Source organism: Mytilus trossulus, chromosome 8, assembly GCF_036588685.1.
Source record: "Mytilus trossulus isolate FHL-02 chromosome 8, PNRI_Mtr1.1.1.hap1, whole genome shotgun sequence".
Lineage (NCBI taxonomy): Eukaryota > Metazoa > Mollusca > Bivalvia > Mytilida > Mytilidae > Mytilus > Mytilus trossulus.
The window spans coordinates 27419474-27437657 of NC_086380.1; the positions used below are offsets into that span (position 1 = coordinate 27419474).

The window sequence follows — 18184 nt, forward strand, 5'->3', positions numbered from 1 at the left end:
GGGCTTTCCTTTTGTAGAAAATAGTGGATTAAACCTAGCTTTATAAATATATTAACCTCTCGTTTGTTTGTATGACAGTTTTATAATTTTAACAACAATGTGTGAAGAAAACAAACAGACATAATACTAGGTAAAAATATGGGTACATCAGTCAACATTGTGTAACTATCTTTATCACTATAAAAACAAACAAATATGTCAACAAAGAAAAACAAAATGGCATATATAAAAAGCACATAATCGATAATAATCATATACGGAAGACAGTAATACAAAAAATGACGATAGCACATTATAACAATGACGGGATATGTAAGTACCGAAGTTCTTCAAACTAATTTTCAATTTTATACTCGGGTATATAATTATTAAAGAAAGGTTAGATATTAAAACATCGCTTTCTTTTTGTGATAAGGGGTGTACGCAATTTTACAATGCATTTTCAGCACCAGGGTAAAATTCTGTAAACCCCTGATTACACCAAGATAACACATACTATCATCTATATATTAATATATATAAAAGAGAAGATGTAGTATGATTGCCAATAAGACAACTATCCACAAAAGACCAAAATGACAATAGGTCACCGTACGGTCTTCAACAATGAGCAAAGCCCATACCGCATATAGTCAGCTATAAAAGGCCCCGATAAGACAAATTGAATGTAAAACAATTCAAAGGAAAAAACTAACGGCCTTATTTATTTTTAAAAAAAATGAACGAAAAACAAATGTGTAACACATAAACAAACGACAACCACTGAATTACAGGCTCCTGACTTGGGACAAGCACATACATAAATAATGTGGCGGGGTTAACCATGTTAGCGGGATCCAAACCCTCCCCTTACCTTGGACATTGGTATAACAGTACAACATAAGAACGAACTATAAAAATCAGTTGAAAAGGGCTTAACTCATCAGATAGACAAAACAAACAAGTGGACGTGGCCGGGTACTTATACATCCCGACACAAAAAGACACAATGCACGGATCTGAGAGTACTCGCAGTTATCTGACAGCTAGTTCTGTTTCATATGTTCTGTTTCACGCTACTAAAGACTTTACATAATCCTGTTTCTGGTTTAAATTTAAGCAGCTTTTAACAAAACCCCCCTTTTTTAGGCTTTTATTTTTAAGATACCAATATCAAGATCGGTTAGTTTGTAGCTACAACGTTAACACAGATCAACTTAATTAGTTATTCATTCAAAATAGATGTTTTGTACAGTGTTTAACGTATGAATTAGAAAACATGTACAGCTTTTGGATGGTGTAAACTTCCCAAAAAAACCGTGTATGGTGTAATGGTGTAACTTCAGCTACGATTCAGAGAGAAGTTATCATTTACCTTTTAATAAAAAAAGGTTCTGAGATTACGTATAATCGTAACTATTCAATAATTGTGACTAGCATATATGGAAAGCCAACGGGGTCAAAATTCTTAATTCGTAACATGTCAATTCGTAACTTGTAACTGTGTAATTTCTAACTTGCTAATTCGTAAATTGTCAATTTGTAACTTGTTATTGTTAAATTCATAATGCCTAATTCGTAAGTTGTCAATTTGTAACTAACAGGAAATATTTAGGAATAAAACGTTTATATGTCTTAAAAAAAAAAAAATTTTTGTAACTTGCACCTTTGTAGTTTCAACATTCTTAATCGGTAAATTGTCAGTTTGTTACTTGTAACTGTGCAATTTCATAATGCTACATTCGTTAATTGTCACTTTGTAACTTGTATCTTTGTATCAAAATTCTTTATTTGTTAATTGTCAATTTGTAACTTGTAGATTTCATAATTCTTTATTGGTAAATTGTCTTTTTCTATATTGATGTTTTGTAACTTGTAACATGTGATTTGTCGATTCGTGAATTGTCGATGTGTGAAATGTCGAAGTGTTAAGGGCATACGATACAGTTACAGGGAAGGTAATGACGTTGCTAACGTAATTTGTTATTTTCGCGACGTCAAACTGTGACATATCGGGATAAGATGAATTTTTCGACTGATTTTTATCATTCAAACTGATTTAATTTGAAAACGAGTTCATGGACCCCTATTTTTCAAAACGGCATTTGGTTTCATTTTGCAGGGAGATTATGTGACCAAATTTTTATAAAACTGTAAATAGAGGATTTTTTTTAATTTTGATAAACATGCAGTAAAAATTACGTTTTTTCCTCAATTCATGAGCATTTGATAAATATGAGCTATTTCTGAATAAAAAAATGCATATTTTAAAGGTATTTATAAAATACAGAAATTACCGATTATTTAACAAAAAACAATTTGTTTTTATCTTTTATAACAAAAAAGTCATGTCTTTCTTTCGAAAAAGAAATTACGGCCACAAATCTGAATTTCGAGCAAATATACAAAATTTCGACCTCATTTTACGCAAAAAGTAGCACATGAAGGTATATTTTTTATTACATATTTGATTTAATCAGGTAAAAAATAGCCTATATGCAAATTTTCATGAACTTTTAAATACAGGATTAAAACTGTATCGTATGCCCTTAAATGTCCTCGACGTTGTATTATGCTAACGATCATTATGACGACAGATGGCGCTCGGGTTCTTCTTCGATGTATAATCCTCTTGTAAGTAGGAGCACCGCCATATGGAATATATACCAAAGGAGTTTAATTCAATTATGTACAGCGCATACATATAAAAGATAACAAATAAATAAATGCATTGTTTGTTTTATATGGCATGTATAACAGGGACTCGGTTTTATATTTAGGTATCCTCGTATAAACATATTTATTTAATGTACTGGTCACCAAACATGCAATGAGGTATGTCACTTCCTTTTATATAATATGAAGGTATACATGGTATATAGATGTGTCACTGGAACGCGCTTCTTTATCAATTTCGCAAATTTATGACTGTCACTTGGCAAGAAATTTCTAATTAATATTTAACCGGGTCAAAACAAGACTCAAAACATGAAATATAAGACGGTGCTGGAAAAATACTAATATTGTCCTGGGCCCGCAAATTTCCGGGACTCAATGTATAATGGCAGAAATGGTTTGACAACCATCATTCATTAATATTATAATCTCAATATTGAAATTTCAGAAAAGAATGTAAATATCTAATGATAATTTTTATGTTTTAATACAAGAAACAAATGGACGAACAGTCTTTATTTAGCTCCCGAGTAGGAACATAAATCAGGAATCTGATGTACAGTAATTGTCGTTTGTTAATAAAATTTATGCGTGTTTCTCGTTTCTTGTTTTTTTTATATAGATTAGACTGTTGGTTTTCCCGTTTGAATAGTTTTGCACAAGTAATTTTAGGGCCCTTTATAGCCTGTTGCTTGGTGTGAGCCAAGGCTCCGCGTTGAAGGCAGTATCTTGACCTATAATAGGTTACTTTCATTATTTGTTATTTGGATGGATAATTGTCTCATTGGTGCTCATACCCGTGACATCTTCCAATATCTATAAAAATGTTTAATGATATCATATAGGTACTTTGCAAAACAAACTGAATGAAAAATTACTTTAAATGACTCACTTTTTTAATGTAGACTATATATCAAGACTGTGTTGAATATGCACTATTTTGTAATAAAATATAAAGGAACGAGATAACTGACCGAGGTCCTAAAATTTGAGATATTGTCAATCGGAATGCGAGAAAACAGCGTATATTTAAATGTTCAGGTCAATAATAAGATATCATATCGACAATAGTATGGGACCAGTTCACATCTACAAACATCAATAAGCTTGAAAGAATATACCGACAACCTGTCAGATTTATAACAGGAGAGTACAAATCCAGAGAAGTTGGCTGCGTCTCAAACACGCTCACCAATCTGAAACCACAATACATACAGACAAGACGCTCAAATCAGAAGCTAATATTACTGTACGAGGTGGTCGCAGTGATATAGAACCAGACAATTTGAAAAAAGCTCGTCCAAAAGAACACTAAATTGCTGCCAAGGACCCGATTTAACAATAATCAGTCAAGAACTATAGTGAACAAACATGCAGATTAAAAACTACACGAAAAGTTTTGAGATCTCAACGAGTAAAATACAACAATATTTTAACTCATTTTTTTCTCCTAAAAACAGTATTCAAATAGAACCACATTAAAGAAGCGTAGTGCGTACACCGAGCGTTGACAGCCGTTCAGAAACTACACTCGTGCATCCTCAATACATCGACGGCGCTCTCTCTACCGTTGTATTAAAGCCGGTATTTATACCCCCGTTTAAAAAAAAAGGGGGTATACTGTTTTACCTCTGTCTGTCCTTCCGTCAGTCCGTCCGTCCAATGAATATTTTTCGTCGCATTTTTCTCAGGAACTACAATACAAGGATTTCTGAAATTTTGTTTCAGGATTTATATAAGTCAGCTATACCGTGTGATGCGTTTTCAGATTCATCACTCGACAACTTCCTGTTTATCGAACACTTGCATATTTTTACACTATTAATATTATCCACTTGCGGCGGGGGTATCATCAGTGAGCAGAAGCTCGCAGTTTCACTTGTTGTATCTACAACGTTCTCCTACAGATACAGATCTAAAATGATCATGGTACTAGATCGAAATATACTAGGAGGTGTCCCCTCTATATATTTTTTAATGACCATGATCGTTAAACTATGAAACTGTTTATTTTTTACTACACGCGTTACCTACATAAATTTGAGAATGGAGATGGGGAATGTGTCAAAGAGACAACAACCCGACCATGGAGCAGAAAAGAAACGAAGGCCGCCAATGGGTATATAATGCAACGAGAAACTCCCGCACCCGGAGGAGTCAGTCTTCCGCTGGCCCCTAAATATGTATACTAGTTCTGTAATACCGGACGTCATACTGAACTCCGAATTAAACCAAATAAATAAAATTTAAAATAAAAATCATACAAGACTAACAAAGGCCAGTGTTTTTTGGAAATCTCGAACCCCCCTTCCTAATACTCCCACTTTTAAACAAATTGACGCCCTCTCCCTCTGACTTGTCAGAGAAAAGATATTGCCATATCGCCGTTTGCATGAAAGAGGCAATTATCTCTTATATGCTTACACTATTTATACCCCACGCAACGAAGTTGCGGAGGGTGTAATGTTTTGACCTGTCCGTACGTACGTCATTCTCTCGGTCCTGTTTCTTGTCATCGCAACTCCTCTCAAACCACACAACAGAGTTTCATGATAATAAGGACATACTAAGTAGATTTGCATATCGACAAGAAATTACAATTCATTTTTTTTCCTAGAAGTTACGCCCCTTTGAACTTATGTGCTTTAGGATATACAAATGTACCTCTGCAACAATTTATCGTCGCAACTCCTCTGAAACCACACTACAGAATTTCATGAAACCTTGTAGATAATAAGGACATATACTATTTAGATTTATCGACAAGAAATTATAATTATTTTTTTTTCTTATACAACTTTTTTTCTTAAAGTTATTTTATTTCTCCATTGCCAATGTGGGGGCGTGGGGCATGTGAGCGCTCTCACTAAGGTTCTTAAATTTTATTACTCCGAGAACATATTTGCACATTATTTGGGGTTTGGCCAAAAGAGTATGTATTTGGTCATTTTTAGAGTAAAATGATAGCCTAGGATCCTGGCTGACTGCTCGACAGAAGAGGCAGGCGGAATACAACCTGGTTTGTCAATAGGATATTAGGATTTCATTGTTACGAATTCATTGCAAATGATTTTTTATTTTATATTTGTCATGCAAGTTTAAAAAAAAACCAGATTTATTGATTAAAATCGTAAATCATTTCATTTAATTAACGATTGACAACATGTTAGATTTAGTAAGGTTGGCGGGCTATAAGGAGGTGTGGCACCAGGTGGGGTTCATATCGGGAGTACGGGGCATTCAGCAGCTGTTGAGATCGAGTGACTCGTGAATATTTGACTTTTTGGTTATACATTTTTATTAGGAAATCTGGTAGCGACAATTTTTAAGCTTCTAGACCAGAAAAATTCAGAAGGCATATATATTAATACATAAAATGTAGAATGGAAATGGGGAATGTGTCATCGAGACAACAACCCGACCATAGAACCGACAACAGCAGAATAGAATATATATGTCAGTCCTTTACTGTCAGAATAAAATGGTCCGATAATGGCATTTTATGATTAATAGAAATCGTTTATTACTAGAACCTGGGTTTTCCAGTAATGGTGTAGCCTTTTAAAGCCGACTATATGGTATTAGGTTTTGTCATTGATGAAGGCCGTAGCCAGGTTGCCTATAGATGCTTACATCGACTTTATTTGTACTTCGCGTTGGTGGATAGCTGTCTCATTGGCAATCATACGGTGTATTAACACATCTCCTCATTGTATATACCTGAATAATCCAGTCGTAATATTCCACTGACCAACGATTATTATTATTACATTAACCCCGAAATTAGGAGAGATCAATTACGTTGAGGGACTGAACTATAGTCGGGATGTTTTTTTTTTCTATAGACGGTTTCCGTTCTCAAACAAAAGTCCACGTTAGTAAACAAATTAAACTGGGATCCTATACATTTTTGTTTTTCTTTTTTTAGACGCATTTGCTGTAATTAATGGATTAAAATCACTTAGGGTATACATTCCACATGGCGGTACTCCTACTTACAAGATGAGTATACATCGAAGAAGAACCCGAGCGCCATCTGTCGTCATAATGATCGTTAGCATAATACAACTTCGAGGACATTTAACACTTCGACATTTCACACATCGACAATTCACGAATCGACAAGTTACATGTTACAAGTAACAAAACATCAATATACAAAAAGACAATTTACCAATAAAGAATTATGAAATCTACAAGTTACAAATTGACAATTAACAAATGAAGTATTTTGAAACTACAAAGGTGCAAGTTACAAATTGACAATTTACGAATTAACAATTTAGAAATTACACAGTTACAACTTACGAATTGACAAGTTACGAATTAAGAATTTTGACCCCGTTGGCTTTCCATAAGCATATACTTCATAGAGTGAAATTTATGCATTAAAAGGGAAAATGCATATGTAAAAATTAAAACTATGGAAAAAAATATGTAAAGACATCGCGTCTAAATGATTGAGATTGTTCCAACTGACTGGTTGTTGACATTTTCGATTTCACAATGCTTTATTTTGAAAAATGAACATTCAATTTGGCTGATATGGACAGGGAAGTTTCGATTGTTACCTGACAACTTTTTAAATATTTTACTGCTGATCATTTTATATTGATTTGTATTGACATTTTAAATGAAATATATATTCAACAATTAAGGTAATGGTACATTTTTTTTTATTAAATTTCATCACTGTGACATGGTGAAAAAAAATCATTAACACATACAATTATAAGGAACAGCTGTCATCTCCAAACATTTTGTGACAATTGAATGACGTGGCAGCATTTAGGGAGAAAAACATTATGATAAACAGAATTGGTAAGTTGTTTTTAAAAAGATGTCTACATAAAAATTAATGTAGCTAATCAATTATATTATTAGTTAGTCAGGTCGATGTTTGTATAGAACAACGTTTACATAAAAACAAACCACGCTTTGGAATATGCCTCGAATAAATTCGTGCGTTTTATCTAAATAATACCACAGTCACACTAGGCCACAATGGAACTACGATCTGTGAAAAAATGCAAATATTGACGATTGTAGTACGATTGGTCAGATAGTTGAACTGATGAGCGTTGCCAACTTTGTACATGTTCAAAACAATCGTGGTGCGTTCGTGGCGAAATCAGGTCGTAGTAAAATCGTAGTGAGATCGCAGTGAGGTCTTGGCAAGAGCACAAAAATCACTCTTCCATCGTACAGACAACGTATTGAACGCGTGGTTCTAGTCGGGGGACTGCTTTGCGATCTCACAGCGACGTTACTACGACCATCACGTTTTTGCGCGACCAGACCACGCTTCCACCACGACTATATCACGTTTATACCACGCTGTTCAAGACCATATTACGATTTTAGCACGCGGATGCCGTCCTCTATTTACGACCTGACTACGTTCATACTACAACCATTTTGCTCATTGTCACTGTCATATAAAATATATAAAAGCTCTCAATGTTTTGTTTGTTTGTATGTAATTTGGACGTAGAAATATGGTCGTGGTAAGCGCGTTCTATAAACTTAGTAGCAGCGTGTCAAGATCGTGTTGCAAGCGGACAAATAATTGTATTGTCGTATTGAGAACGTTATAAGCGTAGAAAGATCGTAATAATCGTAGTGAGGTTGCAGAACAAGCGTGTTGAAAACATGGTATAATCGAAGCGTGATCGTTATGGAAGCGTAATGAGGACGTAGTAGCAACGTGAAATAAACGAACACTTACATTTTCATGCCACTTATTCCGCGACCTTAACATGATCTGTATGTATTTTAGATCGCGGTAAGCTTGGCGGGATCGTGGTCTTATGTGATTGGGCTTAAGAATCACCAGTGACGCTCAGATCAAAACAGTTATAATGCCAAACAAGTAAAACGTTAAAGATCATCGAGGATCTCAAATACCAAAAAATACCAAAAAGTTGCGCTAAAGTACGGCTAAGGTAATCCACGAGGGTATCACCAGCCCAGAAATACATTCAGTGTTGACATAAATATTAATAATGTGGTCAATTTTATAAACCTGTTAACAAAACTTTTTCGAAAAAACTAAGGATTTTCTTATCATTTGTTTAGATAGTCAAAAGACAGATATTTATGGTGAAGAATATCATTTATTGTGATTAGAACATTGATCGGTAGCAAATATTGTCTCCCCTTGGACCACGATTTAATAACTATCAGATTGTAAATAGTGTTTTTAATAAAAAAAAAAAAAAGAAAAAAAAGAGGGACTGTATTCTGAAGGCAAAATTAGCAATTAATCTTTCGAAATATTTAACAATTACTTTTATTTGAAAAAAATACGTTTAATCAATGCCTAAATTGTCTTTCATCTCTAAAATACTTGAAAGATATTAAGATACTTCAATAGCAGAAAACCCATATGTCGCATGTTAATCGTAAATGTAAAAAACTGCCAATAAGGAATCAGTTATCTTTCATTAGACCTAAACTGTTGAGACAAAGGATAAGGGCCATTAAGGCATGGTTTTGGTCAAAGCAAATAAAATATCAGACAACTATTTCAAGGGTATTATGTTTGAAAGTGCATACAATCACGAAAAATAAAAGTAAAACGTTAAGATATTTCATCTGATGATGTCACTATTACGTCATTATACCATTTTTCATGAATGATGATGCAGTTTTCCTTCGTAATTTTCAACATGCTGCGCAGACAAGAAACAACAAAATATTTTATAAAAGGCTCTACTAAAATATTATATAATTATAACTATTAACGTAATGTCACCTTATATAACATTGTTTCTCGGATGCGCACATACTTTGCTAATCTATAATATACTTAAAACAAGTAAATTATCACATTTTACAAAACATACTCATTTTGTCATGAGCCCATTACATGTGATTTTTTTCTAATAATCTTGTAGCTTAGTCTAGTTAGGACAAATATAAAAATACATACGACTTTTATTAATTTGCACTTTTTTTTTTGGCGAAATAAGGGCCTTATTGCACTTCATTTGTGTAATCAAAGCTTAAACAACAATTGACGTTCATTCAACAAACAGGAGGTACACAAATCTAAATCATTTGTTTATCACAATAGTGCACAACCTGAAATGTCTCGCTTTCATTTCTTATCATTGATACCATGTTCCCCGAGGGTATCACCACCCCAGTATCAGCACTTCTGATATGGTTATATTTATAAAAAAAACTGTTTGCATTTCAAAATAATAAGTATTTTCTTCCTAAGGAATAGATAACCTTAACTGTGTTTGGCAAACACTTAAGGAATTTAGGTCCTCAATTCTCTTCAAACTCGTACTTCATTTGGCCTTTTAAACTTTTTTGGATTCGAGCGTCAATACTGAGTCTTTTGTAGAACTAACGCGCGTCTGGTGTAAATTCAAAATTTAATCTTGGTTTATTGGATGAGTATATCTACAACTGAAAGTGAAAGACCTAACTTTGACCACTAAACCGTTAAAACGGTCAAGGTCAGATACCACCTGCCAGTTGGACATATACACCTGTTATTATTTGAGGTGTAGACTTGACCACCAAAACCTAACCTCGGTCAATGATCCATGAAATGTGGCTTAGGTCAAGAAAAAGCTGTCTGACGAGAACCTACCAAGGCATGCACAAACCCATCATAGTTATTTTATGAATCATTATAAGAGAAATAAACATTAGAAAACATTTTTAAGTAGTAATTGAACCATGAAAATTAGATATATGACAATTGGTGTGTAATAGACGTAAACTTCGTAACACAAAGCATCGATCTATGTACAAATTATGAAACATTTAGGTCTTCAACCTTCTAAAGTATACAAGTTAAAAGAAGTTAGTTAATGACGCCGCCGACGACATCGGATCACTATCCTTAAGTCGACATAACTGCTCAAGACATTTCTTAATTCTTGTCTAAAAATGTTAACAAAATCTATAAGTATTGATTTTTTTTGCAGATTTGATTTTTTTATTTACTTTTTCTATTTCCAACTGTTCCCTTTGTTCTGAAGGTAATGAAGCTATGTTTTCCTCAATCGTTGCCAGCAGCTGTAGTTTGCTAAATATTTTTGGAAAAATTCGTTTTCTTCTTATATAGATTTTAAAATTTGTTATATTTAAGAATATTTATATAATATTTTGTAAAAAAAAAAACAGATGATCTTTCCGGTATTTTGAAATAAGATGAAAGGGCAGATAAAACAAGAACTATCTTTAAAAAAGATATCCGACGTATTTAAATTTGAGTACTAGTATATGTTTAAAACTATCATTTCGATAACCTTCCGAGGCACAATGACTTAATGATGCAGGACCTCTTTAATAAAATCTCCATCTGAATGTAATTACAGGAAATTCTTTACTAATTCTGGGGATATTAAGGCAATAATATATAATTATCGGTCGTCCCACTGTCTATATCACTCTGTTCAGCTCTTAATATTATTCCGTATCATGTCTTTGTGACGTCAAATACGTTGACCCGGCCTTAATAACTTTGACCCGGACATATCAGCGACGTCATAATGTTTGAACCGACGTTAATAACCTTGACCCGAACTTATCAAGCAATCTTTTGTGTGCTGGTGAAACAAAGAAAACACTTCTGAAACAACGAACAAGCAAATATAGCCCGATAAATCGATTATCAGATTATCTGCATATTGATATTGTAAAATATCAGCTGCTTGACATAATATGAAGGCTTTTTGATCTCGTTCGCTACGCTCACTCGACAAAAAGCTTCATTTTATGTCTCGCAGCTGATATTTTACGATATCAACATGCAGATAACATGATAATCGGTACGAATATTGTGATGACACCTAAAAAAAAAAGTTGTCAAAAAATCCAGTGCAAATAACAAAAAACAAAACTAATATACATTTACTACTGTTTACATTAAACTTAATTCATGGTTAACAAAGCTAGAAACTATTGGAAGTATAACATGTATAAGTAATATCTTTTTACAGTCAACAAAACCCCGCGGAAATCTCATATGCGTAGGTGCGTTCATAAAAGTCATGTACGTTCGTACAACAAATTTTTAAAATTACATTAAAAATTATATAATTGTCCCGAATAAACAGCTGTCATGGATGCAAGACCTATATGAGAAACAATTATTTTAATAAAAAATATAATTCTTTGTTACATCCAGTTTAAATATTCATAGTTTTTCACTTGCTTTCCATCACGATATAATTTTCGAGACGTTTTTTCAAACACAATCAAATCACCCACCGTGACAGCATTTTGTCCAATCAAAGAAAGGATTTTCGAGCATGCGTATTCTGTTGCCATAGTTAAGCGTCCTTAAGTTCAAAGTGCACAAACCGAAACTATACCGACTACGTCGGAAAAATAACAAACAATGCAACATTCATATAAACGAACTAGAAGATAAAAATTTGCATATTCCGGACTTGGTACAGGGCATTTTAAGAATATATATATACATGTAGGTTGAACCTTTTTTGTGGCTAGCCAAACCTCCATGCTTTATACCAATGTAAAATACACAACTAAAATGTCACCACTACATGACAGGAACACAGTGTCAGTTCCAATTAAAACACATTCACAAAAATGCCCTTGGTAATTAAATATCTTTACCATTACATACGAATAGAAAATCACAACTACAAACAATGAGACACAAAACAATATCTGATCAGAATTACAACTAAAACCTCTTAACTAGATACATGAACACTGGATACACAAATCAACACGTCTTTTACCGCCTAACAGAGAAAAAGGACGCATTCAATAAAATTATTGAGAGTAAGCTAATCCGAAACAAAAGTCTTATAAAAACAAAAATGATGATTCTCCAATATTTCCAAACATTCCTCTTTAAAATAGAGAAATACATTGATGTCTAGATATTATTTGTAATGTGTACTTTTCATGCAGTTCTCAAATCTAGTTGTACTGTATTAGTTTATGGTACCAATCTTACCGCAGGCAGATAATTTTAGCCGTATTTGTCACAATTTTTGGAATATTTGGTCTTCAATATTCTTCAACTTTGTACTTGGTTTGGATTTCGAACTTTTATTATCCGAACGTCACTGATGAGTCTTACGGAGACGAAACGTACGTATGGCGTATTAAATTATACGCCTGGTACTTTTTGATAGCTATTATTTGTGTGTTTGTCTGTCCTGCATGTTCTCCCTCTTTGTATTGTATTGTAGTCCTGCCATGTAATGTTGTCATTTAATGTTATATTTAACATTGCCATACATTCCGGAGGTTGTGCTAGCCACAAAACTAGGTTTAACCCACCAATTTTGTCTTAAAATGTCCTGTACCAAAAAAAATACCATTGTTATGTTAGAGTTCGTTTCTGCGTGTTCCAGTTTAGTGATTTATGTTTTGTCGTTGTTTTGATCTTCTACTTGATGTGTTTCTCTCAATTTAAGTTTGTGACTTGGATTTGTGTTTTTTTCTCAATCGATTTATGAATTTCGAACAGCGGTATACTACTGTTGCCCTAATTTACTGTATCTTTTAATCCCGCTTATTAGTTTTACTCACATGTTATCAGGACTTTATTTGTCTCGTAAGTTCTTAGACTCACTGTTAATCTTTATATTTAACTGTTCGAACTAGTCTGTAATCACTATTGAAATAATTATTTAATGCCCGCACAAAATTTTAGCTGACTCCGATGATGAAACATCGTTATTTATTATGTAACATCCATATTGCAACGATAATTATGCTATCAAAACACGAGATAACAATATGAAACCATAAGATGTTAGAAATGCACACACATAATAGTTAAACACAGACACATTCATAGATATAAATAGATTATGTTTGTTTTCTTTAGACGTGATGCTGATTTTTATTGCCTAAAAATAAGATTCAAAATTTGTTTAGAGATTGCTTTTGGTATTTATGATAATGCGTGGTTTTAAAGGTTATTTATTGTCCTGTAAATGTGTAGTTAGTCCTTGATGTATAATCAATATAATCGCAAAGTATGGTTGGTTGATAATTCAAAGGACACAATGGAAAAGTTGTAACTGGAATTGTATCATACGATCCTCCTAAAGTTATTTCTACATCATAGTTGTGTTGTGAGATGTACATTTGATAAGCAAAGTATAATAGAAATTATAATTATAAAATTTAAAAAAAAATCTGTTATCAAAGATCAATGTATCCAAGACAAATCTTTTCAAATAGATAAATTTGATCTTGGTATCTGTGATGAGTTTATTTGTAGTTGTTTGCGTGGCCGTTTCAAAAAGAAACGATGACTTTGAATGCACATTATTAACTTATTGTAATGAAGTTCTTAAAGATCTTAATTGTAAAACGAAGCATAGAAAAGTAATTCCTCTTATAGATTTTGAAGCAATTCCTAGTTCGAATCAAGTGTGAATTAACCTTCAAGAAAAGATACTGCTAAACTTTGAAAAAATAATCTCATCTTTCTGAGCTGCTAATTTAGCAATCTTCGTTAAATTTTAGTGGTCTTTGATATCTGAAGCTTAAATTGATTTAAATTTATGTTTGTATTGATATTGATATATTAACTGTAGCTTTCAAATATTTATTACCAAAATATGATTTTACCTTGTCAAACTCAAAAAATGCTACGCCCTTACCGAAAAAAATCAGCCTCCTGCAAACATTTGCTGCAGGTCTGCTGCGAACTTGCTGCAGACTTGCAGCGAACACAGAGTCTGTGTTTGCAGCGTGTTTGCTGCAAATATGCTGCAGGTCTGCTGCAAACAATTTACCATGCAAATGAGTGTTTGCGGCAGACCTGCTGCAGACAATTTTATGCCAATTAATCCTTCTCCTGCGTGTTTGCAGCAGACCTGCTGCGTGTTTGCTGCAGACCTGCTGCAAACATTTATATATAAATTTATTTTTCTCCTTTGTGCTCGCTGCAAACTTATAGGAACTACATAAATGTTTAATCAATATTAACCAATTAAGTCATGTTGTGTATACACATCACATTATCTTTTTTACACAGTAAATTCTGAAAAGTTTGGTTACATACATACATACAATAATTCAATTAATTAATCATTTGCACAAATATCATAGCAAAGGTGTAATCCTTTCAAAATAATTTAAAGATTTCTTGTTGTTCAAGTACGTGCTAAAATGAATTGCATGCATATCTAAAATACGAAAAAAGGTTTATTTGAAATTTATTTTGTGGATATATACTGCTTTTTAATTAATATTTTCACATAATTCAACTTAAATTCTAACAACACAATATTTCAACATAAGTGTCTTTGCAAACTTTTCTTTTAATTTCCAACCTAAAATACTCCCTGAATACTAATACATTGTATGATAACATGACTCAAACACCTTCAACATTTTCAAATTTGAAATCTGTATCTTACAGGAAGTTAGCAAATGGGCATGCTCATTCGTTTTATGTAATTCTTGCAATGCTCTTGCAAACATATAGAATTGTCAAAGATTCCTGCAATCTAGCTGCGAACATCCCTTAAATTTTAGAGTTTCCTGCAATCTTACTGCAAACCTAAAAGTTTCTGCAAACTTGCTGCAAGCTTGCAGCAAAAAGCTGCAATGTTTGCAGGAGGTTCTCAACTAGCTGCAAACATCTACAAACATTATTCAAATCAAAGGTTCCTGCAAGCTTTATGTTTGCAGCAAGTATGCTGCAGACCTGCTGCAAACATTTCAGTTCTGTAAGAGCGTTTAATCGATACAGTTCTCTACTTTCTTGTAGCTTTTCATTGCAATTTAATAAACGAAAAAGATATGTAATTGTGTGGGATTATAGAGTACAACTACAAGGAATATTCCTGTCAATGTTGATGTTTTATCCGGGCATTTCAAAATTACATCTTTAGCATTTGTCAATTCACTTGATGCCAAAGTATGCTAACAGTTTTAACACCAAATAGTTTTGTACTCTACTTCGGTAACAAGGTTCAACTAAACATGATTGTAAACAGATCTAGATGCAGGTGAATTCCGATGACTTTTAAGGTTATTTTCAATGCAATGGCTTACAGTAACCATGCAACCGTCATCTCTTGTATATGTACCATAAAAATTAGGAAAGCATATGATTGAATTTTTAAACCTGTGTAAATAAAGTAAGCTATCGGATTGCAGCTTAGTTATACATCTTCCATTTTTTCCCCACAAAATTCCCATTAAAATTTGTATTTTTTTTAATTTTTTTTTAGATCAACGCGACAATTTTGATCTTATTAGACAATATGTCGCTTTGGATATTTGAGAAATTATTTGTCTCTCTTTATTACATTACAGTGAACCACCGTGTATTTTCGAATCACTGCAATCGTTGCTCTATCTGTGTTGTTTACAAGTCATTTGAAACTGTTACAATGTTTCAGTTAATTACTAAATTCATTTACCAATATCAATATTATTTTTCTAGTGTTAACATCAATATGGTTCTTAATGGTGACTGTTTTGTTAATTGTTTGCCCGCCTGTCAACAGCATATCTCCGGATGACATAGAAACGACAATTAAAGGTCTTGAAGCCGGCAGAAGTATAGCCGAAGTTCTTGAAAAGAAGGAGTTTGCTGATGTTTTAAGAAAGATCGGAGTAAATGTTGGTCCTTACCTTAGTGCAATAGGTCCCTTCATAGGTTTCGTATCCGCATTGTTTCAAACTGAATCCGCGGAGTTGGCTTACATGAAAAAAATTATGAAATATATTGACTCACGTTTTGATGAAATGGATAAGCGATTCGATAGTATCGAACAGATGATTAAGTGGAACGTCGTGCAAGTCAATTTTGGTCAGATTGAACAAAGGATAAAGGCAATGGCACGGGAATATAGGTATCTGTATATTGTTCCACCTATTGCTGTGGAAAATAGAAAGAAAATTTACATTTCAAATTATGAAAGTGATTATCAGAATAGCGGCACGAAATTGTACCAATCAATTGTCGATAAACAAGGTATGTTTCAAGAAGATCTGGGTACTTCTGTTTTGCGTTATACTGACGGTGACCGCAAAAAGACAGATTTATTTCTTCGCGGAGTTATGCAACTTCTCTTACAGTCTATTAAAATTGAATTGGCCTACCTTTTTTCCTACAAATATGATCATAATGCTAATTTTATGAAGTCGCAATGGATAAATAGAACAGAGGAGGTTCGAACGAAGTTTAAACAAATTGACGAACAGTGTATAAATGTATATTTCGCCAAATCCAGTAAGGATATTGACAAATTTTCCTCAAAAAACTATGGCAAACCGAATAAACAATTTGCCACTGAACTTTACAATCTACTTGCTGGTAAGTATTACTGGAAGGATTGGATTGTTGTATCCTATAACCCCATATATGGCCGTCGATTGCATATGATGCGTGTCACAGGAGGACAAACGCTATTAAGAAAACATGGAAGAAACCTGTTAGTTACAAGTGTTGACAAGAATCATCCGGTCATGAATTTAACAAGAGCTGAACAGATATTGGAAACTAAAGTAACCGTGCAAGGACGACAGGCAAAAGATATTTTTTTTTATGTCGATCACTCAGGGGCGTCAAAAGGAGCCTCATTAGTTAGTATCATAAGCTGTTACTCTGGAGTAGCTTTTAGGGGTAACATTAAAAGGCTTGTAATCGATGACAGATGTCCATATGATTGGATAATCATGTGGGGTTGAAAGTTTAAGGCGTCAGAAAATGTCATGAATTATCGTTGTCATCGAATATAAACCCTTTTCCAAGTTGCATATTTGTCTTTAGATTTGTATCAATAAAACGACTTCAAATATGTACTTTTATATATAATAATTCTTAAAACAAAAAGTATTAACTCTTAACTCTAGAAATTTGTGTTGATAGTCCTTGATTGGCATGGACAATAGATACACGTATTATAACATGAGTAATAAAGGCAACAGTAGTATACCGCTGTTCAAAACTCATAAATCCATGGACAAAAAACAAAATCGGGGTAACGAACTAAAACATAAGAAAACGCATTAAATATAAGAGGAGAACAACGACACAACACTGAAATGTAACACACACAGAAACGTACCAAGCATCAGAAAAAATCCAACGAGAATAACAAATATAACATCAAAACCATTACATGAATTTGGGATAGACAAGTACCGTGACACGTCTTATCGCAATGTGAATTTCCAATCAAAAATAAGAGAAAACAAACGACGCAACGTTAAAATGTAACACACACAGAAACGAACAATAATATAACAATTGGTGGGTTGAACCTTGTTTTGTGGCATGCCAAACCTCTCACTTTAATGGCAATGTTAAATACAACATTGACATGACAACATAATATAACAAAAAACATCAGGTTTAAAATTCAATACGCCAAAAACGCGCTTCGTCCACAAAAGACTAGACTAGACGACACAAGACGCCCAGATATAAAAGATCGAAAGTGAAAAAAAGTATAAAGTTGTACAGCACTGAAGATTAAAAGTTGAAAAAGGTTGTGTCAAATACGGTTATGTTTTTATGCTTGGGATAAGAACTTCCTTATTATTA

General features: G+C 33.3%; 1 protein-coding gene across 1 annotated transcript; it reads left to right on the forward strand.

Moving 5' to 3' along the window:
• The first annotated feature begins 7438 nt into the window (after positions 1-7438).
• LOC134681794 (uncharacterized) lies at positions 7439-17394 on the forward strand. The gene is made up of 2 exons (XM_063541438.1): positions 7439-7476; positions 16076-17394. Exons 1-2 carry the CDS (start codon positions 7461-7463, stop codon positions 17323-17325), a joined length of 1266 nt encoding a protein of 421 aa, XP_063397508.1. The 5' UTR covers positions 7439-7460; the 3' UTR covers positions 17326-17394.
• Positions 17395-18184: the final 790 nt, after the last annotated feature.